Source organism: Gorilla gorilla, chromosome 22 (genome assembly GCF_029281585.2).
Source record: "Gorilla gorilla gorilla isolate KB3781 chromosome 22, NHGRI_mGorGor1-v2.1_pri, whole genome shotgun sequence".
Taxonomy (NCBI): domain Eukaryota; kingdom Metazoa; phylum Chordata; class Mammalia; order Primates; family Hominidae; genus Gorilla; species Gorilla gorilla.
In genome coordinates, this window is record NC_073246.2 from 43,869,058 (window position 1) to 43,891,818 (window position 22,761).

The 22,761-nt window shown below is 41.9% G+C and overlaps 1 protein-coding gene and 1 long non-coding RNA gene across 3 annotated transcripts in view; one reads left to right on the top strand and one right to left on the bottom strand.

Annotated features, from left to right (window-relative positions):
- The window catches only part of ZBTB21 (zinc finger and BTB domain containing 21), a 23,502-nt gene continuing 741 nt past the window's right edge, over positions 1-22,761 (bottom strand). Inside the window, exons 2-3 of one of the 2 annotated variants that reach the window (XM_031005086.3) lie at positions 5,660-7,275; positions 1-5,056 (exon numbers count right to left, since the gene is read on the bottom strand). In XM_031005086.3, coding sequence (XP_030860946.2) covers positions 4,062-5,056; positions 5,660-7,262 — 2,598 coding nt within the window. In that variant the 5' untranslated portion in view covers positions 7,263-7,275 and the 3' untranslated portion in view covers positions 1-4,061. Of the gene's footprint in view, positions 7,276-22,761 lie in introns of both variants that reach the window. The other variant, XM_031005085.3, reaches the window with a different exon arrangement.
- LOC109024433 (uncharacterized) overlaps positions 22,169-22,761 on the top strand; it is a 46,242-nt gene continuing 45,649 nt past the window's right edge. The window contains exon 1 of the long non-coding RNA XR_008674698.2: positions 22,169-22,694. This is a non-coding gene — a long non-coding RNA (uncharacterized lncRNA). The remainder of the gene's footprint in view (positions 22,695-22,761) is intronic.

Below are 22,761 nucleotides of genomic sequence, written 5' to 3' on the forward strand. Positions count from 1 at the left end.
TCAAAGCAAAATACAGTACAAATTTATTGACTCCAATCATTCTTAGTCAACATTTAAGCAAACTGTAGACAATAGAATTGAATACAAATAAGCAATGGATTAACATTAGATAGAAATCCTATTTTACCATGAATTTTCAGTTCGAAAAAGCTTATTCCTAAGTAAAATGGAAAAATGACTTACTCTGCTAAGGCATATGACAAAATATACAGAATTATAAAACCATTCGTTTTTCTTTTAACCATAAGCATATATTCAATGGAAAACTTGAAATAGCCTTGGACTAATGTTCTGAAAACTAGTATTAACTGAGTATAACTGTGTGAAAAATCTGGACAGCATTAACAAATGAAAGAGCACTGAATTCTGTGATTTTAAAGATTTACAGTAAAATACTTTGGTTCCCAAAAGACTGTCTCTAAAAGGAATTTTTAAAAACACCTGACATTGTAACTCATTTTTTCTCCTCCAGAATCTAAACACCAATTTTGTCTTCTCCCCGGTCACATGGGAATGCCACAAGCTGGAGTACCCGCTGAGATACACTGAAAGAGCATATTAAAAATTACAAAAAATTAAACTTCTTAAAGTGCTAAAACCACAAAAAGCCATAAATGAAAACCTATTTTTTAAAACTTAAAGTTTAGTAGTCAGTGTTAAAGAACACTTTTAAAGAGTATGTGTTAGCATTATTTAAATCAATAATGCATTTCACAATTGTTGCAGAAATATCACTGAGACATCGTAAATTGTCAAACTGACTTGTAATCCAGTTAGATACAATTTATACAGAAATCTATTTGGAATTATACCTAATTACTTTTTACTAAGAAACTTCAAATAATTTTACTTCCTGAAGTTCCAGATTACAGTTGTATACACACATGCATGTGTGTACAAACCCAATTTGAGACAACAAAGGCCAACTTTAGATCTGTTAATTCTTCCATCTCTCCCTCACCCTGGTCAGACAGTTGGCCTTGTAGGTGCATCCACACTGCACCTCCGTGAACAGACACATTTTATTCCTGTTTCACAGCAGCTACTCTCATTAGCACCAATGGGACTACATATGGATTCAAACGGTCACTAATTAAGTGCTGGGGCACATTTTTACAGGCAAGGCTATAAACGTTCCATTCCAAACCAGAAAACCAAGAACATCACACATCTCCCCACAAATGCAAAGAACATCACTGTTGAATTGTTAGTTGTATATTCTGGTAAAATTATAAATGCATACTAACTAGTTTTAAAGGTGAATATTCTACAAATCTTCAAATATTACTGTTAAAATGCACAATATTTGTTACCTCCATTGCTTACTTTGAGTGATAAAAACATGTTTTATGTTACTCCTTCCTTCTCCCACATAAAGAAAACGATTCAATATCAAGTTCTCAGATTAACAAAGAATATATTAAAACATTTTACATTCTTTCCACAACTGCATAAAAAAGCAGGCATCCTGCATACTTACATGGAATAAAGAGCTTTCTACATTTTCAAAATTAATTACAATCCTAAAAGATATTTACATGAATATCTTCACTAGCTAATGAGTTGCAACAATTTAAGACCAACTTGTTTTACACCAAGTATTTGCCTACTGGCTGAGATAAACATTCTTAAAAAACTTTACTGAATAAAGTAATTAATATATCTTTCATTATTTTACTTCTTAACATTTAAAATAGTTACATGAGTGGAAGCATATTTTTTTTTGACCACCAAAATAAACTCTTTCAGCCTAATGCTTTTAAAGTACAGTATAAAAAGTAATAGAAAAACCAGAACGGCATTATAAATGTTTTTGGTTCAAAATTTTATTTGAAATCTTATATTCCTTGCTTAGACAAAAATGTGAAGACAAAACACCAGTCATTTTTAAAATCTAACAGATATGCAGAACCTATGTTTAGATCAAAAATATTTTTTTTTTTTTACTGATTAACAATATTATTTTTAAAAAATCTTCGAAAATGTAGCATAAAGGTTTAAGTCCTGGGATACTGAATTTATAATGCCAAGATACTCTGTATCATGGAATTATCACCGATAGATACTCTAACGGCCATGTAGGTGATGATTACTCAGGAAAACTGTCTTCTTTTGAAGTGGCAGCTACCAAGATGGTCAGAGTAAGAAATACCACATTATACACGGAATGAATTCAATGTACAATAATCCATCCTGATGTTTCATGTAAAGCCATATGCTTTAGTTTTATCCTTAAAATGCAGAGATTTCTTTAAGAAAACAAAGATGGCAAGAATCAATAACTGCAATTTATTTTCCCTTCTCCATCAAATTTAAGAAAGAATAGGAAGTAACTACTAAAATATTGTGGAATTTTGGAGTTTTTTCAAGTGAAAGAATACAAAGCAAAATTTCATATATAATATCCATAATGTACAAAGTCAATCAGTATTTTATAAAAATGTCTGGTTCAATAAAAAAAAGAGAATATCTTTCCTACCACTGGTATGGAATGTTGGCAATAAGACTGATGGGTACAGAGTTATTTTCTGCTAGAGCACAAATTTAAAATTATTTCTTAATGACAGTAGTTGGCTTTTAAAAAAATTTTGAAATAATACCTTGTAACACAAACTAGAGTCTAAATTGGTATTACTTTCTTAAAAGAATTTTGTAGTTTCGTTTTTTTAATACATCTAACTCCCACCCCCACAAGTAAAAATTTTCCCTTTTGAAACACATTGAACTTTGGATATCCTACTGAAAGGCTTTCAATTACAAATTATACATAGTATTCTTTGAAAAGCCCAAAACCCATGGACCAAAATAAGTAGCTAAAACTAATTTTGGACCACTGATAGTGCTCTAATACCTATTTTTGAAATATTAAGCAATGATGTAGAGAATGGCCTCACCCATGATTTTAACCACCAGACCCCCAACAAATTCTAACAGAAATTGTCACAAGAGAGAGGCAGGAAAATGTGTATGTCGTATATATTGTTCTTGGAAAGCATGTTGAAACTGCAATGAGGTGTTTCTCCTCTGCTCTATCTGGAAGTAAATGCTAATTTAGAATTTTACATCAGCTGTGCTAATTCTTGAGTGTCTGGGATCTATTTAAATATATGTCCCGACCTTATTTGTTACACTAATGTTAAAATCAAAATTAGTGCCATATGGTTAGCTTTGTTTTTTGTCCTAACTACACTCAGATTTTCAATTTGTGACAGCATAAATCAGAGGAAATGAAATATGTGCAGTCCTTCAAACACTGGTCTGAATTTAGACTGTGGTGCAATGTACCTGTAACATGGTACAAGTTTTTATAACAATGTCTATCACTATTGAAGCCCTTATAAACTGAATGTAGTGTACTTCCATAAATTGTTTTCATTTCCCAGGTCTTCCTTAGAGTTTAACTATCATTTATTATATTGACTGAGAGCAAGTTTTTGTTAGTTTATAAAAATCTAAGTGTTACTATTGCTGATTTAAATTTCTCACAATTTTCATACAAAAAGAAGTTTTACATGACCACAAAATACCAAATATTTATTTTTATCAAGTGTCAGGATAACTTATTAAAGTTGAGATTTATCTTTTATTGCTAAAGTAGTCTAAGATATAAATCAATACTGCAAACTACTCCACTTCTTCCTATTTTGGACTGAAGAACATGGTTAAGATTTAAAACTCAAGTGTCTAAAATAATCAAAAGAAGGAATACTTCGACAGTATTCCACTAATCAATAAAAAACCAAAAACCTCAATTAAATGATTATACTGACACCATGGAATGAGGAACCATGCACACAATCAAGACTAATCCAATTTCAACATTAATGAAATCAAACCATCTTGTTCTTGTGAGGTCCAGAACCACAATATTTTAAAAGCTGTACTTCTAAAGTTAAGGACATTACTAAGTAATTATCAATTTGCCTCAAACTTAATTTCAAGCGTAACAATCTCCAACCTTTATTATTCTTGTTTAAAAAATATTTTGTTTCTTATGACACATTTCACAATTCAGGTTGAAATCTGGGGACTGCCTCCCATAGGTAAAAAGTGTTGGTCTTTCAATTGTGTGTTTGTTCGTGACTCCAAAGACTAAATGCAGTCTTGAATGTCCTGTGGCAAAGTTTACACATAAACTGTCTTTTAAATGTGATTGCTGAAAGGGGTGGGGCATGGTAAAAAAGGGTGTCTGATTCTTGGGGCACAAACAGTTTTTCTGTGGCTGGAGTTGGGTTTTCGGACAGGCCTGTGGGGCTGTCAGGCTCCAGAGGCTGGATCTTGGGCAGTGGTGGTGGCGGTGGCAGAGGTGGTGGAGAGGGAGAGTTTGTGGGAACAGGGCACACCTCAGATTCCTTATGTGCCGATTCCTCTGAAGCCTGAGACATGTGCGATTGGAAGTGACTCCAGAGTCGAAAATTAGTGCGGAAAGCTTTGTTGCACACGTGACAAATAAATGGTTTCACAGAGCACAGAAGCTCCTGGTGACGCTCCAGCTGCTTATGCACCGTGAACATCTTCCCACACTTCTCGCAGGGCCACAGGCTGGCTTCTTTGCTAGGACCCGCTTCTTTGGGGGCTGTGCTGGCCTCGGGTGCCTCTTCTTCAGCCTCCTCCACAGGCTCCTCTTTGACTTGGATTTTCAGTTGCTTGGAAAGACTAAGGTCTTCGGGAAGACAAGAGGAATCTTCCGAGTCGAAGTTAACTTGTTCTGAAGAATCACTGAACACGTTGTCGTCTTTTGTGGTGACGATGTGGTTTACTTTGTTGGGCTCAGGCTGGGATTGGGGCCTTGAAGAACCAGTCACATCACCATTGTGGTCCAAAACGGGCAAAGAAAAGTTTTCGGTGGGTGCCATGTTGTTCTGATTATGGACTTCAACCTGGTGCCGCCAGATGCTGAAAGAGGACTTGAAGGTGCGCATGCACTCGAGGCAGGTCAGCTTCTTATACTCACACTTGCTCTCGTGTTCTTGCTTCAGCTCGGGCGAGAAAAACCTGAGGCTGCAGTAAGGGCAGACGGCCGCGTTCCGGCACAGCCGCTCGTGGCTTCCTTGCTCTAGGAGAGAAGAGAGCTTAGCATTACAGAGGCGGCACTGGTAAACCTCCTTGTTTTCTACTGGACTTGCAAGAGGAGCATGCTCTTTTGGTTTAGCAACTTTATTTACTCCAAGGGGTTTTTCTCCTGGATGCATTTTTATATGCTGCTTAAATTGAGAGAGAAAGCGGTACGCTTTTCCGCAGTAAGTACAAATGTAAGCTCCTTTGGCTCGAGATCTCAAGTTCCTCTTGATGACTTGCTGCGCTTGGGAGCTACTCTGTCCCTGAAAACCAGGCTTGCCGCGCCTTAACTTAATGATCAGGGCCTTCTTAATTTCTCTCTCTCTCACTATGTCAATCAGCTTTCTTTGGAATTTTTCATCCAAAACAGCATGTGAACTAGAGGCTGGTGATGGGTTCTTCACTATGCCGTGTTGGGTCTGACAGTGTGTCCACACTTTGAAGTTGGTGTGAAACCTCTTGTGACAGATGTCACAAGCGTAGGGCTTTTCTGGGTTATGGTACATGTTAACATGACGGTGAAGACCTGCTGTTGATCTAAAGATCTTAAGGCAATGTTTGCATTTAAATTTTTTGTTTGGTCTCGTCCCCTCCAACTCACCAAATTCGTCTTTATTCAAATCAGAATCTGGAAAATCTGCATCAAGGAGAGTAGGGCTTGAGCCTTCCTCAAAATTATCTTCTGACACAGGAGACCCGTGCTCATTCACCTTTAACTTCTTAAACGGCAATCTTCGGTCCGCTTGGAACCTCCTTTTTGCTGGGAGTCTGCTCATGTCTTTTTGGTCATCTTCTGTTTTCAGAGACAGGTCTCTTGTGACCGACGAAGATGAGGCAGCTGCTGTTGCTGCCGCATCTCCCACAGTGACGCGGATGATGTCTGAGGGGTCCGACAGCGGGCTGCTGGGCTCAGTCTTTATGCGCACCTCAGTCACAGGGGAAGCTCCCTCCCTGTCTGTTGACTGAGAAGCACTAAAGGACCTGAGGCGATGTGGTTGTAGCACTTGAGGCCTGTCATCTAGGGCTGTTTTTTCACTACAATCTTTTAAAGATGACTTCTGAGATAAAGCACACAACACATTCCCTGGTGCATCACTGGACACCGAAGATGATCCCTGGGAAGATTTCAAATCTATGGAAGGTGAATAGACAGGAACCTGGCTATCCATCGACAATGACCGTCTGAGGAGACTCTTAACAAGTGGGCCACTCCTGTCAATGCTTTGGTTTCCAGAACCAGATCCACTGGATGGGATCACTAAGCCTAACTTTGAATAGTACAACAAGTTTCTATCTTCACCTTGACCATTTCCTTTGTTAGTTTCTTTTAATAGATAGGGAGTCTCTGATGAGCTACAAACAGACAAAACAGGTGGCCGTGGTCTCTTCAAAGCCAGCTCTAGAGCTTTTCCTTTTGGAAGCTGACCACTCACACCTGGTTTATCATCCACAGCTTCTCTGTCTTGCAGAGGCTTTGAAGGCAACACTGCATTTATTTTCACCAAACTGATTCTATTAGGATCATCCAAAGATCCAGAATGCTCAAGAGACTTTGCATATACCACAGAACTATCTTTCGGCCAACTCTTTTCAGTTAATGACAAATTATGAAGTGGTTCAATTGGTTTTGGGACATGTGGCTTATTGGTGTTGGCCTTGACTGCAATGCTAGGAGAGGGCCGGGAAGTATGGCTTACATCGGGTTGATTTTGACTAACAGTTTTTCCTTGCACTTCGTTTCTACTTTGACAAACAATGACACTTCTCTTTTGAGAACTGTTTTCATCATCTTCTACAAACACTTTTTTTCTATTAGGACACGTTGGAAACGGGGCTTGAGGTGTTTTAGAAACGATGTTAGTCAGAAAGGAAATCCCAAGACTATAGCCAAGTTCTTGCACAGCAGCAAGGCTGCTCTTCTCAACAAATAGAGAGGAAGAATAAATGTAGTTTAAAACATTATCAAAAGCATCTGGCTCACAGAAATCAAGCTGAAATACAGTTTGTGACTCATTTTCCTTATTTGTGAATAAACTCTGAAAGTATTCGCTGCTGGCAGCCAAGACGTTTTTATGAGCTCGGAACTTTTGGTCTCCAACAATCAGCAGCACATCACACAGCTGTCCTTTGAGACGCTCCTCATTCAGGGCACTTAGGAGAGAAATGGCATGTGCAGGGTTGATGTAATGCAGTAATCCCTCCATGGCTTGAGTTTATCTAAAAGACAAAATGTAAAATTACTACAGATATTGCAGTGAAAAGTTCCCCTGGCTCCTCAAGAGCAGGGAACATCAGCTGTCTTTGCATAGGTACCAATATTTAGCAGACCGTAGGCTGACAGAAGCTCTATGAATGAACAATCTTATTTAAATAATGGTGAAAATGTAAAATAAGTCTCGTGGTTTAAGTAGGTCCTCATTAAAATAGAAGAATTGCAGGAACTATAATATAGGCATTTGTATATCATCAAAAAGGCTGCCAGAACTTGGCAGGTGGATATGGAAGCAATATTTGAAAATAAAGGTTTATTATTTAGGGTCCTTATCCATTTGATGCTTGGCACTATTCCTTACCAATTCAGAAAACAAGTACGAATTATCAAAACCCCTGAAGTCTATAATTCTGAAAGAAAATCAGCTTTATTACTACATATACTGAAACATAATGTGAACTGTTAACAATTGGTTGCAAAGCAGGTCTTGTGAGACCCTTGTTTTTTATTTTGAGACAGGGTATCTCTCTGTCACCCAGGCTGGAGTGCAGTGGCACCATGATGGCTCACTGCAGCCTCAATCTCCTGGGCTCAAGCAATCCTCCCACTCAGCCTCCTGAGTAGCTGGGACCACAAGCACATGCCACCTTGCCAGGTGATGTGGTTTGGTGGTGTCCCCACCCAAATCTCCTCTTGAATCGTAACTCCCACAATTCTCACATGTCGTGGGAGGGACCCAGTGGGAGGTAACTGAATCATGGGGGTGGGTCTTTCTCGTGCTCTTCTCATGATAGTAAGCCTCATGAGATCTGATGATTTTATAAAGAGGAGTTCCCCTACACAAGTTCTCTCTTCCCTGCTGCCATGTGAGATGTGACTTGCTCCTCCTTGCCTTCCACCATGATTAAAGGGCCTCCCCAACCACGTGGAACTGTGAGTCCACTGAACTGCTTTTTCTTGTAAGTTACCCAGTCTTGGGTATGTCTTTATTAGAAGTGTGAAAATGGACTAATACAGTAAATTGATACCAGTAGAGTGGAGCACTGCTGAAAAGATACCTGAAAATGTGGAAGCGACTTTGGAACTGGGTAACAGGCAGAGGCTGGAACAGTTTAGAGGACTCAGAAGAGGACAGGAAAATGTGGGGAACTTTGGAACTCCCTAGAGACTTGCTGAATGGCTTTGACCATAATGTCGATAATGATATGGACAATGAAATCCAGGCTGAGGTGGTCTCAGATGGAGATGAGGAACTTATTGGGAACTGAAGCAAAGGTGACTCGTTATGTTTTAGCAAAGAGACTGGTGGCATGTTGCCCCTGCCCTAGAGATCTATGGAACTTTTAACTTGAGAGAGATGATTTAGGGTATCTGGCAGAAGGAATTTCTAGGCAGCAAAGCATTCAAGAGGTGACTCAGGTGCTGTTAGAGGCATTAAGTTTTATAAGGGAAGTAGAGAATAAAAGCTTGGAGAAGTTGCTGCCTGACAGTGCGATAGAAAAGAAAATCCCATTTTCTGAGAAGAAATTCAAACTGGCTGCAGGAATTTGCCTAAGTAAGGAGGAGCTGAATGTTAGTCACCAAGACAATGGGGAAAATGTCTCCAGGACATGTCAGACCTTTGCAGCAGCCCCTTCCATCACAGGCCCAGAGGTCTAGGAGGAAAAAATGGTTTCATGGGCCAGGCCCAGGGCCCCCTTTCTGTGTGCAGCCTAGGAACTTGGTGCCCTGTGTCCCAGGTGCTCTAGCCATGGCTGAAAGGGGCCAAGGTACAGCTTGAGCCATGGCTTCAGATGGTGCAAGCTCCAAGCCTTGGCGGCTTCCATGTGGTGTTAAGCCTGCAGGTGTGCAGAAGTAAAGAACTGAGGTTTGGGAACCTCCGCCTAGATTTCAGAGGATGTATGAGAACACCTGTATGTCCAGGAAGAAGTCTGCTGCAGGGCTGTGTCCCCTCCATGAGGGGCAGGGCCCTCATGGAGAAACTTCTGCTAGGGCAATGCAGAAGGGAAATGTGGGGTTGAAGCCCCCACATAGAGTCCGCACTGGGGCGCTGCCTAGTGGAGATATGAGAAGAGGGCTACCATCTTCCAGACTCCAGAATGGTAGATACACCGACAGCTGGCACTGTGTGCCTGCAAAACTCACAGACACTCAATGGCAGCCCATAAAAGCAGCCAGGAGTGGGGGCTATACCCTGCAAAGCCACAGGGGCAGAGCTGCCTAAGACCACGGGAGCCCACCTCTTATATCAGCTTGACCTGGATGTGAGACATGGAGTCAAGGGAGATCATTTTGGAGCTTTGAGATTTGACTGCCCTGCTGGATTCTGGACTTGCACGGGGCCTGTAAGCCTCTTTGTTTTGGCCAATTTCTCCCATTTGGAACGGCTGTAGTTACCCAATGCCTGTACCCCCACTGTATCTGGGAAGTAACTAACTTGTTTTTGACTTTGCAGGCTCATAGGCGGAAGGGACTTGCTTTGTCTCAGATGAGACTTTGGTCTGTGGACTTTTGAGTTAATGCTGAAATTAGTTAAGACTTTGGGGGACTGTTGGGAACACATGATTGGTTTCGAAATGTGAAGACATGAGATTTGGGAGGGGCCCAGGGTGGAATGATACAGTTTGGCTGTGTCCCCAGCAAAATCTCATTTTGAATTGTAGCTCCCACAATTCCCCACATCTGGGAGGCACCCAGTGGGAAGTAACCGAATCATGGGGGCAGGTCTTTCTTATGCTGTTCTTGTGATAGTGAATAAATCTCAGGAGAGCTGATGGTTTCATAACGAGGAGTTCCCCTGCACAAGTTCTCTCTTCCCTGCCACCATGTGAGATGTGCCCTGCACTCCTTGCCTTCTGCCAGGATTACACAGCCTCCCCAGTCACATGGACCTGTGAGTCCACTGAACCTCTTTTTCTTTGTTAGTTACCCAGTCTCAGGTATGTCTTTATTAGCATTGTGAAAATGGACTAATTACACCTGGGTAATTTTTTTTATTTTTATTTTTTAGAAATGGGGCCTCACTATGTTGCCCAGGCTGGTCTCCAACTCGTGGGCTCAAGAGATCCTCCTGCTTCAGCCTCCCCAAGTGTTGGGATTACAGGCATGAACCACTGAGCCTGGCCAAGAGACCTTTAAAAATAGAAAAGAATTTGGAAAGCAAAAAATTATTTGCTAATTACTAATGAAAGTGTTTACGCCAGGCACAGTGGCTCACGCTTGTAATCCCAGCACTTTGGGAGGCCAAAGTGGGCAGGTCACTTGAGGTCAGGAGTTCGAGACAAGCCTGGCCAACATGGTGAAATTCCATCTCTACTAAAAATACAAAAATTAGCCGAGGGTGGTGGCATGCACCTGTAATCCCAGCTACTCAGGAGGCTGAAGCATGACAATCACTTAAGCCTGGGAAGTGGAGGTTGTAGTGAGCCAAGATTGCGCCACTGCACTCCAGCCTGGTTGACAGAGCAAGACGTCATCTCAAAAAAAAAAAAAAAAGATTAGAAGTGTTGAGTGTTGAAGAATAAAAGAAGTTTTCTTTCTTATGCTATTTGCCTTGCAATCCCATGAATACTATTTTCTTACCAAATCACATTTTCAACAATAGCACAAAGGAAACTTTAGCCTAGTTCTAAATTTAATTAAAGAGTTTAAACTGAGATTTCACTGAAATGCTCTTCAAATCTAAACATGAGAAGAGGAGGCCTAGTGGTAGAGTGCAAGCTCTGGTGCCAGACACTTGGGTTGAGATGCCAGTTCCTTGCAGGCTGGCTGATTGTCCTTGGGTGTTTCTGTTAGCCTCTCGGTGTGGCAGGTCCCTCACCTGAGATAGGAATGACAACTGTGCCCTCCTCTTGCAGGGCTGTTGCAAAGAGTTCATCTAAAGAAAACTCAACAAATGTGCACTTAACTTTCAGAAATTGCAAGATTAATAGGCATCTAATTCAGTATCAAAGAAACTGGGCAAATTAACCCCACCATACTCTTGATGCAGACAAAGCCATTTCATGCAGAGACAATGCCTGACTCTGTGTATTTGACCCTTTATTTAGGCTTCTGTTCCTCTAACACCTCATCCTTTTCATTTTTTTTTTTTTTCTAGACAGGGTCTCGCTCTGTTGCCCAGGCTGGAGTGCAATGACTCAGTCTTGGCTCCCTGCAACCTCTGCCTCCTGGGTTCAAACAATTCTCCTGCCTCAGCCTCCTGAGTAGCTGGGATTACAGGCGTGCACCACCACGCCCAGCTAATTTTTCTATTTTTAGTATAGTTGGGGTTTCACCATATTAGCCAGACTGGTCCCAAACTCCTGACCTCACGTGAGCTGCCTGCCTCAGCCTCCCAAAGTGCTGGGATTACAGGTGTGAGCCACCACAGCTGGCTCATCTCTTTCATTTTATAATGCCATATTTTCTTTCAAATATTGTTAAGACATTTATTTTTAAGATTACACATATCCCAAGTAACTATCTGTGACAGTTTTATCTTTCTCTAGCGGGCAAACTGTAGATAAACCAAACTTGACCCCAGCACATTTGTAGGTTCTCTTCTGGCCTTTGCTGGTTACCCCAGCCGCCAGGCTCTTCAGGAAGAGCCCAGAGTCTCCTAGGCTGTCAACCTGGGAGTGGCCACACACGGTATACAATTCCTTCTGACTCCCTGATAAGATGCGACTCAATTTAACCGACTGAGACACAGGACTTTGCTTCTAGAAATGATGCCTTTAGCCTGTCCACAAACAACTACTTTGGTCAGACTGTACCAAGTTTCTGTCCATTCCCACCTACCATCCTTTCAAAGTAAATGGTAAATTTTAATTCCTCTATTTTTTTTTAATTATTCTATTTGTGACTACTTGATAATTTCCCTTCCTTTTTCTTCTGTTAGTCATTTAAATTTTCCTTAATCCTACTATACTTTCTTTACATCTATTTGTATGAAGAAACCCTTACCATCTTTTACAGAGATCAGCAGAAAAAGACATAAGCTTATAATGTTACACGTATTGACTCAGCTGGGTACTGAGGAGTTTTTAGCACTAATAATTTTTGACAAAGCTAGTTCAGATGTTGCCACAGGGAAAAGCTGTAACACAGAATTAAAGGTACAGATTTAAAGGCTTGGATAGTCTTTGTCAAAAGGGGTTCTTAAACTCAACTTGGTGGTTTAAAACTAGCAATTAAAAAATAAATGACTAGGACAGAGTAGAAAATATCAGAATGCATCAAATGCCATAAGGCTAATCATGAGCTTGAGAAACTTTTGTTTCTATTATATATATGTACATATCCACATAAGCAAGCATGGACTGGATTGAGATGTAAAATGTATTCCTTCCTGTGGGTCAGTCAAAATATTTTGAGAGCCACTGTTCTAGGCTAACCAACCTCTTTGAGCCTCAGTTTACCTCGCCATAAAATAAGGATAATACTAGCAGCTACCACATAATGCTATTGTGGGAATTAAATAAGATAATAATAGTCGCTACCATTTATATAGCACCTAACTGTACAGGAACCTACACTACAAACTGTACCAGAAACTTCTCATGTCATTCATTCATCAAAATGGGATCAGAGAAGGTGTGAAGAAGGCGAGGGATGAGCCATGGAGATAAATGCAGGAAGAACATCACAACAAAGGGAGAAGCTAAGGCAACAGGAGGGCTGGAGCAGTGTGTGCTGGGAGCCATGTAAGATGACATCTGAGAGGCAATAAGAAGTAAGACTGTCTAGGGCTGGGAGACCTCCAGAAGAACTTTATTTTTTACTATGCATGAAATGGACAGCCATTGAAGATTCTGAGCAGAGGAATGACACAGACCTGAATTACATTTCCAAAGGATTGCTCTGGCTCTGTTGTTGAGATTAGACAACAGAGGGTAGGTTAGGGGGGAAGCTGCGGACCAGCTTGCAGTCCACTGTAATGACCCAGATGAGAGAGGATGGTGGCTGGGACCAGGGTGGTAGCAACGGACGTAAAGGCAGAGTCATTAGGATTTCTAGTGGACAGACTGCAGGAGAAAACAGGTGTGGAGTTAAGTATTCTGCCAAAATAACTGGAAGGGCATCCTTAGGAGAGATGGGGTTTGACAGAGAAACCAGGAGTTCAGATTTTTTTAAGAATTCAGTTTTGATATCCTACATGTGAGCAGCAACCTGTTCACCAATGTACCCTTTATGAGCCTCCATCTCTGCCTTACTGTCCCTACTTCCTTTCTTGTGCTTCCTGGGATCAGATCCCAAATAAACATCTACCTCTGAATCCTTGTCTTGGGGTCTACTTTTGGGGGAATCCAAACTAAGACACAAACAGAACTCGAAGCACAGGTAAAGGTTAACCACTTCACACTAAAACCTCCCATCCAAGGGCTTGTCCTGGCCCTTTAGCGTGAAGACTAAACCAAGGGGAGTTTTCTACATCCCTGGACCTGAAGCAAATGGTATTCCACAGACCGTATGCATCCCGTTGCCAAAAAAGCAATATTTGTGTCCCTTCTGTTTAGAAAGGTTTCCTTCTTTATGCATTATTCAAAGCATCATGATCCCTATTTCTGCTCTAAGTCACTGCTTCAAATTTCTTGGATCACAGACCTCTATCTTCTTTGGATGAAAACATCTATGGACTAGGGGACAATAATAAAGTCATTCAAAGTTAAGTTGTAAGAGAAATACTCACTGTCCCTGAAAATTATTGGGGATTTAAAACTTAACTTTCCTATAACCTCCATTTAGAGCCATCACACCTGCCTGAAAAGTGCCTCGAGATGTCCAAATTCCTGATACACAAGTGCAGAATAACTTTATAGAGTATTTATTTTCCATTCCATTCAGTAGAACAGTAACTAGGTACTTAATAACAGCTAAAATTTGGGTGTATATTCTGTCACATACACAAAAATAAAAAAGTTATTTTTATGTATTAACTCAATATTTACATCAACCATAGGAGGTAGGTACTATTATTATCCCCATTTTACAGATGAGAAAACTGAGGCACAGACGGTCAAGTAACATGCTCAACGTCATAGAGATAAGTAGCAGAGCAGGATTCACATCAGCTGGCTTGGATCCAGAGGCTAAGCTCTTAACCCCTACACGACACTGCCTCTAGTTTCCTCTTCCAATTCTCGTATCATCTTCTGAACTAGACAGTGTCATCAATCCTTTTTACAAACAAATGAGAAAACTGAGGCATTGAGAGGTCAAGTCATTTGCCTAAGGTCACCCAGACAGTTATAGACTTATGGCTAGCATCTGTCTAGTGTGTGCTAGAACCCTTCTAGACATGGAAGATATCAATTTAACAAGTATGGCCCTGCCTCATGGAGCTTAAGGTCTTGTGCAGGAAGAGGACAGGTCAATTCATCAGCCTAGTCCAGTATGCTGAGCAGCAGACAGGATGTTTGCAGAGGTAGAGACGCAGTATAGATGACAGGCATCAGAGCCAGGTGAGATGGAGGCCAGGAAGGGCGTTCTACGAAAAAAGTTTTATTGGGAACGCCGGGAAGAGACAGGAAGGATGAACGACATTTCGAGGGACGAGTATTTATTTTCCATTCCTTTCAGTACAACAGTAACTAGGTACTCAATAACAGCTATAATTTGGGTGCTTATTCTGCCACACACACAAAAGAAAACACTTTTAATGTATTAACTCAATATTGACATCAACCCTAGGAGTTAGGTACTATTATTATCTCCATTCTGCAGATGAGAAAACCGAGGCACAGAGGGTTAAGTAATATGCTCAATGTCAGACAGATAATAAGTAGCAGGGCAGGATTCACATCAGCTGGCTGGGCTGCAGTACATGCAACACTACAGAGACAAGACAGAGCAGGAGGAATCCAAGGGAACCACAGGTGGCTTTGCCTGGTGAAAGGTAAAGGTACACATAGGGGAGGAAATGCCCATGAGGCTAGAGGAAGATGGAGGCATGAGCGCCCTGGGGACTAAAATATGTCATCTGAGGATCTTGCACAGGAAAGCAACATTGTCCATTCTCCCCAGTACCCCAGGATCTAGAGACTCTAGATGTCTAGATAGGAGAGAGGTGTAGCTGGAAGATGCAGATCCCTCACCTTCACATTAAGGCCCTTGCTTTTTTTACATTTTAATTCAATTATTAAGTTTTGAAAACAATGTACCCTTTCCTAGTCTGGCTGCAGACAGACAATTAACATACTGAATTTTTGTGTTTTAATGACAGTCAGTATATTTGAGTTTAACAATTACCTAAAAATATAAAATGCTCCATCCATCAAGAATGTAAGTAAAAAGGGGGAAAATCACAACTGCTGACGATCACGAGATAATCCAGCAAGACTGTTTGTGGCTGGTGGCTATGTAGACCGAATCCTCAAAAACTTTTGATTTCTCTGCTCTTCTGCTGTCAGATAAGGCGAGCTTTGTTGCCGGGTGTACTTTCTCCTCAGTGTATTTTTCAGATCTAGACCGATAAGTTTGCTGGCACATCACTCCAAATTTCCATGCAGGTTTTCATTATGAGTAATCAGGGCCTCCGACTTACAGAAGCAGTGCATCTTACACATAAACACGCACTGCTGCCACCACCGTCTACGCCCCTCCTTTCCACGGCTCATCTCCACCTGACTCATCACGGCAGAACTTCTGCCACTTCAGTCATGGTGGAAAAACCTTGGAGCTCTTAAAAGACCAGTGAGTGAAATTTGGAGAAAAGGTCTATTTACGAGCAACAGAAAAAACTAAGAGGAAAACCCCCCAGGAAAACCAGTTTCTGAAATAGGGCCAGCTTGCTTACCACTTTGATCCTCGTACACAAATAGCTTCCCAAAGCCTGCCTGGATTGTTTCTACTTCGTGTCTTCTGAAATTTCAAAATGAGAGAATCTTTATGGTTAACAATTCACAGAGGACCTTACAGTTCCATGGAAAAGCCTTTCGAATCAGTCTATTTGTCTCAAATCCTGGCTCCGCCACCTATTAGGCATGGAACCTTCTAAAGATGACTCAACCTTTCTGACTAGTTTCCTTACCTGTTAAACATGGCTAACACTACCCACCACATAGGATTTTTATGAAGGACAGAAGAGGCAACATGTTTGAAAGCCCCAGTACGTTCAGCACTTCCCATGTGGCACATGCACATCTTCCTTCCTTCTCCACTTCCCCTCACAGATGCTTGTGTGGGCCTGCTACCCACCACACATCACAAGAGGTGCTGGTGATGGGGAGACGAGTAACTGGCCTGCTTCTTGTTCTCCTGTAGTTCACATTTCCATGGTAGGACAGACAATAATTAATAAAGGATGTGAAGAATGCTACGGGGATACTGATTCCAGGAAGCAATTAATTTGGCCAGGGTGTAGGAGGGTGGATGAGTGAATAGTGGGATCTATTCACTATGAACTATGAGTGAATAGTCCTAAGGAAGGCTTGGGACTCATCACTCCTTTGACAATTATAATACAAGCCGAATATCTCTAGTCCAAAAACCCAAAACTACTTTCTGAGCAACGACATGATGCACAAAGGAAAGGCTCATTAGAGCATTTTGGACTTTTGGATTAGGGACGCTGAAGTACTGGGTATAATGCGAATATTTCAAAATCCCAAACAATCTGAAATCTGAAACACTTCTGGTCCCAAGCATTTCAGATAAGGGATAGTCAACCTGTAATACTAAAGGTTCCATTCTTTACATTTCTACTATAGATGCTTTTCAGAAATGCTCATCTGGCCTTGCTGGGGCTTAAAACCTTCCAAGGGCTTGCCCTGGCCTCAACTTCCAATTCCCTGGAATGGCTACAAAACCCTTCAGAACTGGATTCCAGAAGATTATTTCATACCATCACTTCAAATTCCTCAGGTAATAAATGCTAAGGGGGTGGGGGACTCATATCTCACATCTTTTTTTTTTGAAGAGTCTCACTCTGTCACCCAGGCTGGAGTGCAGTGGCATGATCTTGGCTCACTGCAACCTCCGCCTCCTGGGTTCAAGCAATTCTCCTGTTTCAGCCTCCTGAGTAGCTGGGACTATAGGCACCAGCCACCAGGACTGGCTAATTTTTGTATTTTTAGTAGAAATGGGGTTTCACCATATTGGTCAGGCCGGTCTCAAACTCCTGACCTCAGGCGATCTGCCCACCTCGGTCTCCCAAAGTGCTGGGATTACAGGCCAGCCACCTGTAAGATATGAGCCACCACACCCTGCCTCATATCTTAACATAAATTAATTCAATGCAAATACTTTCCTCTTTATAGAGTGTTAAATCAGTTGTATGGAATTAAGATTTTTGAGGGAGAGGGAAGGTAGGCAATTTCGAATATAGAGCATTCTAGTGAGAAGCAGAAGAAAGCAAAGCAAGTTGGCACTCAGAAGGGTACCAGTGGGTGAGTGAGGGGTTGAGAAAGAGAGACGGAAAGGGATCAAAATAATCTCACCTACTTGGACTAATGTCATAGCTAAGGTACATTATAAATTAAGTTGGCTCCCAGACTAGCCACAAAACTGCTACTACCAGTTCTACAGGAAAATGGCTCTTTACATCCAGCATCAACCTAGATTTCAACTCTGGGAACATGGGTCCTTCGGAATGTTGGGGATTGCTTCTATAGTCCTAACCATGATACTAGAAAAAAGAGGGAATGCATGTAACGCAAGGCAAATACCTAGTTAAAAAAACAAAGCATCTACATTTGACTTTGGAACATAAACACACACACACAGACTGCTTATCCCCAAACCCTCATTTCAGGATTTAGCCGTAACACCTACCATTGGATTTTACTATTCGATGGTGACAGGAAGTTGCCTCTGAGTTTCGGTCTTATCATCACTCACTCGGTGACAACGCAAATATCCTCAGATTTCAAACCTAGACTAGCTTATCCAGTCCTTCAAGAGGAGTCATGTTACTATCTTGTATTCCATTTCACCACACTTTCAGTCTCTAACAAGGGGGTTTGATTTTGGTTTGATGGTTGTTCTCGGCCACATTCAGGAGAATGATCCTACTCCAACATCGTTCAAGCTCCTTTGCACCTTAGCAGAGCAGACTCTGGTCACAGCCTTTGCTGTTTTCTTCCAGCCACTACACAGCCATTCCACCTCCTGTTAACAGCCCCATGATTTTGCTATAGAAGAACTGCTCTTGTCCCACTGTGTGCTACAGCCTGATGTGCTCCTCTCCCCTACCTCTGGGCTAACCATACAACCAAAGCCAAACCAATCAGAAACTTTGTCCTTGGAATATGAATCCTGAGAAGAATGACGAAGGCAATAAATAAATGAAGCTGACTTATCTCAGCAGAGGCCTGAAAATGCAACCTTGCTAGTGCCTGCTACATAGATTCCTGGAGTTAGCTTGGCTTTTGTCCTTCTTCCTGGCCCAGTTTTTTAGCTTTTCTTTTAAGTCCAAGAGCAACCCTGTATCTTTACAATTAACTACTTTTTCCATTCAAGCCAGACAGTTTCTGTTCTTGTTATTAAAGAACCCTAATATATTTCCATGTGGTATTCACTGTTCCTGTCATGCCTTCCAAACCCATCCTAATACAGCTTCTAGACTGAGCTTCTTAGAACAAAGCTTTGATCGTTCACCCAACACACACGTTAAATATTCCTATTATTAATTCAACTTATTTACTGAATTCCAATTCTGTACAAGGCATGGTTAGATTTATCTGAAATATAGGGGTGCACCAAACAGACAAGACCCCCACTTTCTAGTGAGATAAATCAGATGCTAAGGAAACAAATAAAAAAGATAACCTCAGATTCTGCTAAGAGTTATGGTGGAAATAAATAAGGTGCTATCGCTGGATGCAGTGCCTAGAGAGGATGGTCAGAAAATACCCTGATGGAATATTTCAGCTGAGACCTAAGACCTGAATGAAGAGAACCAGCTTTGATCCTGTTTAAAAATAAAATAATAAAAACAATTGTTCTCCATTAGGCTAAAATTTTTAAAACAATGACTAAAGGGCTCTATAAAATCTGGTTTCAAATGACTTTTAAAATTTTCTTAGCCAGGTGTGGTGGCTCATGCCTGTAATCCCAGCACTTTGGGAAGCCAAGGCGGGTGGATCACCTGAGGTCAGGAGTTCGAGACAAGCCTGGCCAACATGGTAATACCCTGTCTCTACTAAAAATACGAAAATTAGCCGGGTGTGGTGACGGGCGCCTGTAATCCCAGCTACTCGAGAGGCTGAGGCAGGAGAATCGCTTGAACCTGGGAGGTGAAGGATGCAGTGAGCTGAGATCATGCCACTACACTCCAGTCACCACTGGGTGACGGCTGAGCCAGAGAGAAACTCCGTCTCAAAAAAAAAAATTTTTTTTTTCTTTCCCTTAGTTATTCCCTAGTGATCCCTTTCTGCTCTAGATACTCTGTCTCTTAAGACCTAACCTGCACATCTGACTTCTTCCACTCCCCAATCTGGAAAGTCCTAGAACTCACCTAAACCCCTCCTCAACACACTACTCAGAATGTTAATCACCTTTCAAAGCTCAGGTCAAGTTCCAGCTACTCCATAAAATCTTCCATTATGGGTTGAATTGTGTCCCCACTCTTCCCTCCCAAATTTATATGATAAAGACTTAGCCTCCAGTACCTGGAGAATGTAATCATACTTGGAGACATGGTCTCTAAGAGGTAATTAAGTTAAAATGAGGGCTTTAGGGTGACCCTAAACTGATGTAACTGGTGTTCTTACAGGAGAGGAAGATTAGCACAGAGACAGAACAGAGGAAGGACCAAGTAGGGACAAGAAGATGCCATCTATAAGCCGAGAAGCCTCAGAAGAAGCCAACCCTGCTGACACCTTGTTCTTGGACTTCTAACTTCCAGAACTGTGGGAAAAGCAATCTGTTAAGTCATCCAGTCTGCAGTACTTTGTTATAGCAGCCCAAGCAAATGAATATACCTTCCTTGACTACTTCATCTTATAATGTGCAAATACCTCAACTTCAGCACCATTTACATGTTTATTCACTGCATTTATTGTTAGTCATTTGTGTCTCCCCAAGAGGACTGAAAGCTATTTAAAGACTGATAACCTATTTAATATCTTTTGGCATTCTTATCAATGCTCAACATGTTATCTTCCACAACAATAAAGATTAGATTTTTCTGTACTCTTTACTCCAATTAAATGCAGGAGTGAAAATTATGGCTGTTAGTTGTTTTGCTGAAGTAAAGCGTATTACATCACTGCCCTGCTTTGGAGTACTGTACTGATTTTTCTATTCCTAAAGAAAATCCAAACTACAGACTGGCATACAAGACTTTTCATACTCTGGTTACAATTCATCTCTCCACCCTTATTGGACACTACTTACCATCTACTCTACAAACTTGCATATCCAGCCTCTGCCACCCAAAATCTCTCTTTTCCCTCTCCTTTACTTGGCTAACTTCTATCGAAAGATCCAGTTGAAATGTCACCGACTCTACAAAGCTTTTGTAATTTGCCCCTAGCCAGCAGCTCAGTCATCTAAACTACCACAATACTTCATCTCTCTGTAATAACACCACAACTTCTTCAACTGATCTTCTTTTACATGTGTCTCCCTCAAGGAACTCCCCAAAGAAAGAACCCTTGTTTGCATGCATGTATCCCTGATGCCCAGCACAAGGCCTGGCAAGCTAGGTACAGGGCAAAGAGAGAAATCATCAAACTTGAGGCTCAAGACCTGGACTGGCTCACCTTTATTTCTCCAGCATCCGTTACAGAGCCCCAACACGTGGCAGTATTCTTTGCTTTTTCTATTAGACCTTGTGACTTTAATCACTACTGGACGATGATTCCCAAATCTGTATCTCTGTTTAGACTCTTGAGGCTCCAGCCTCTCAGGTACCTACTGAACGGTTCCATCACAGTATATCCTCAGGTCCAGCATGGTACTTAAACTCCACACCTCTCGTCCCTGCTCCCACATCTGTTTGTCCTCACATATTCCCAATTTACTTTGGTGTGTTGCCAGCCCCTAAAATTTCTTCTCTTTCCCTTATAGCCTATCACTGTGACCTGGTCAAACCTAGCTCTTAAATAGCTTATAATCTGCTCTCTCTACTTCCATTGGCTTTGCAGACAACTAAAATTGTCCCTTCGGCTGGGCGCAGTGGCTCATGCCTGTAATCCCAGCACTTTGGGAGGCCAAGTGGGGTGGATCACGAGGTCAGGAGATCTCAAGGCCATCCTGGTCAACAGGATGAAACCCCGTCTCTGCTAAAAAAAAAAAAAATTAGCTGGGCGATGTGGCGGACGCCTGTAATCCCGGCTACTCAGGAGGCTGAGGCAGGAGAATCGCTTGAACCAGGGAGGCGGAGGTTGCAGTGAGCCAAGATCACGCCATTGTACTCCAGCCTGGGGCAACAAGACTGAAACTGTCAAAAAAAAAAAAAAAAAAAAAGAGAAAAGAAAAAAGAAAAGAAAAGAAAAGAAAAAATTGTCCCTTTAATTATCTCATTTCCATCGAGAGACCTTCTTAATAACCCCAATTTTGTTATTTACAATTTTTCCTTCAGAGTGTACACATCTAATATTCAACAGTGTTAAGTTCCTCGAGGGCAGGGGTTATATCTTCTTCAACTTCTATTTCAACAGAATGAAGCACATTATACTTTCAATAAATAGTGTTAAAAAGGAAAAATAAACAAAAAGTTACTTTTAAGTAAACCAGCACTTCAAATTTTGACTTTTTAACATCAATATTTAGGGGTGCTTAAATTTAAACTTAATGACTACTAGTCCTTAGAGATCATCATTTACTCCAAGTACACGAGGAAAGCTTTAAAAGATAATTTTCCACGAGAAATCTTTCTAAAATGGATTAACCCACTTTCTTGTCTTCTTAAACAAGGTATGAGGACCATAATGTAAGCTGCTTAATTCAGGACTCAGGGTCATCGTGTGAACAATCGCTGGACTATTTTGTAATACACGCGTGCCCTCGGAGGCTCGGTGCCAGGGCTGTGAGCGCTTGCACGAAAGGAAAAACCTCAGGCCATGTGAAGTCTAACTTTCCCCGTCCTCTCGGTCAGGCAATCCCACCGGGGCACCTGTCTAAAAACACCCCGCCTCCGAACGCGCGCTCTTGCGGAATTCTCCTGAACCGTGGAGCCCTCGTGGCTGGGACCGCATAGCAACCAGGGGCAGAGTGCGAGCCCCCAGCGGTGTGCCAGGATGGAAAAGCAGGAGCCGCTGAGGATGGACTACGGGGCGTGTTCCCGAAAAGCCGGGAAGAGATGTGGCGGGGCTGCCGCGGGCGTCTCTAAAGCCGGCACGGGTGGCGTCTTGACTCCCTGCCCCTCCAGCCGCAGACCTCGGACGGGGGGAAGGGGGCTCCTCCAAGCGGAGAGACGGTCGCCGGCCGAGCAGCAGAGCTCCTGGCCAGCGGAGGGTGCTATGCTCTGCGGGACCGCCGGGAAGTCCCAGACAAGGTCTGCGGGGGCTCTGGAGGAAAAGAAACGCGCTGTGAGGTCCAGGCGTCCGCGGGAGGGGCCGGGG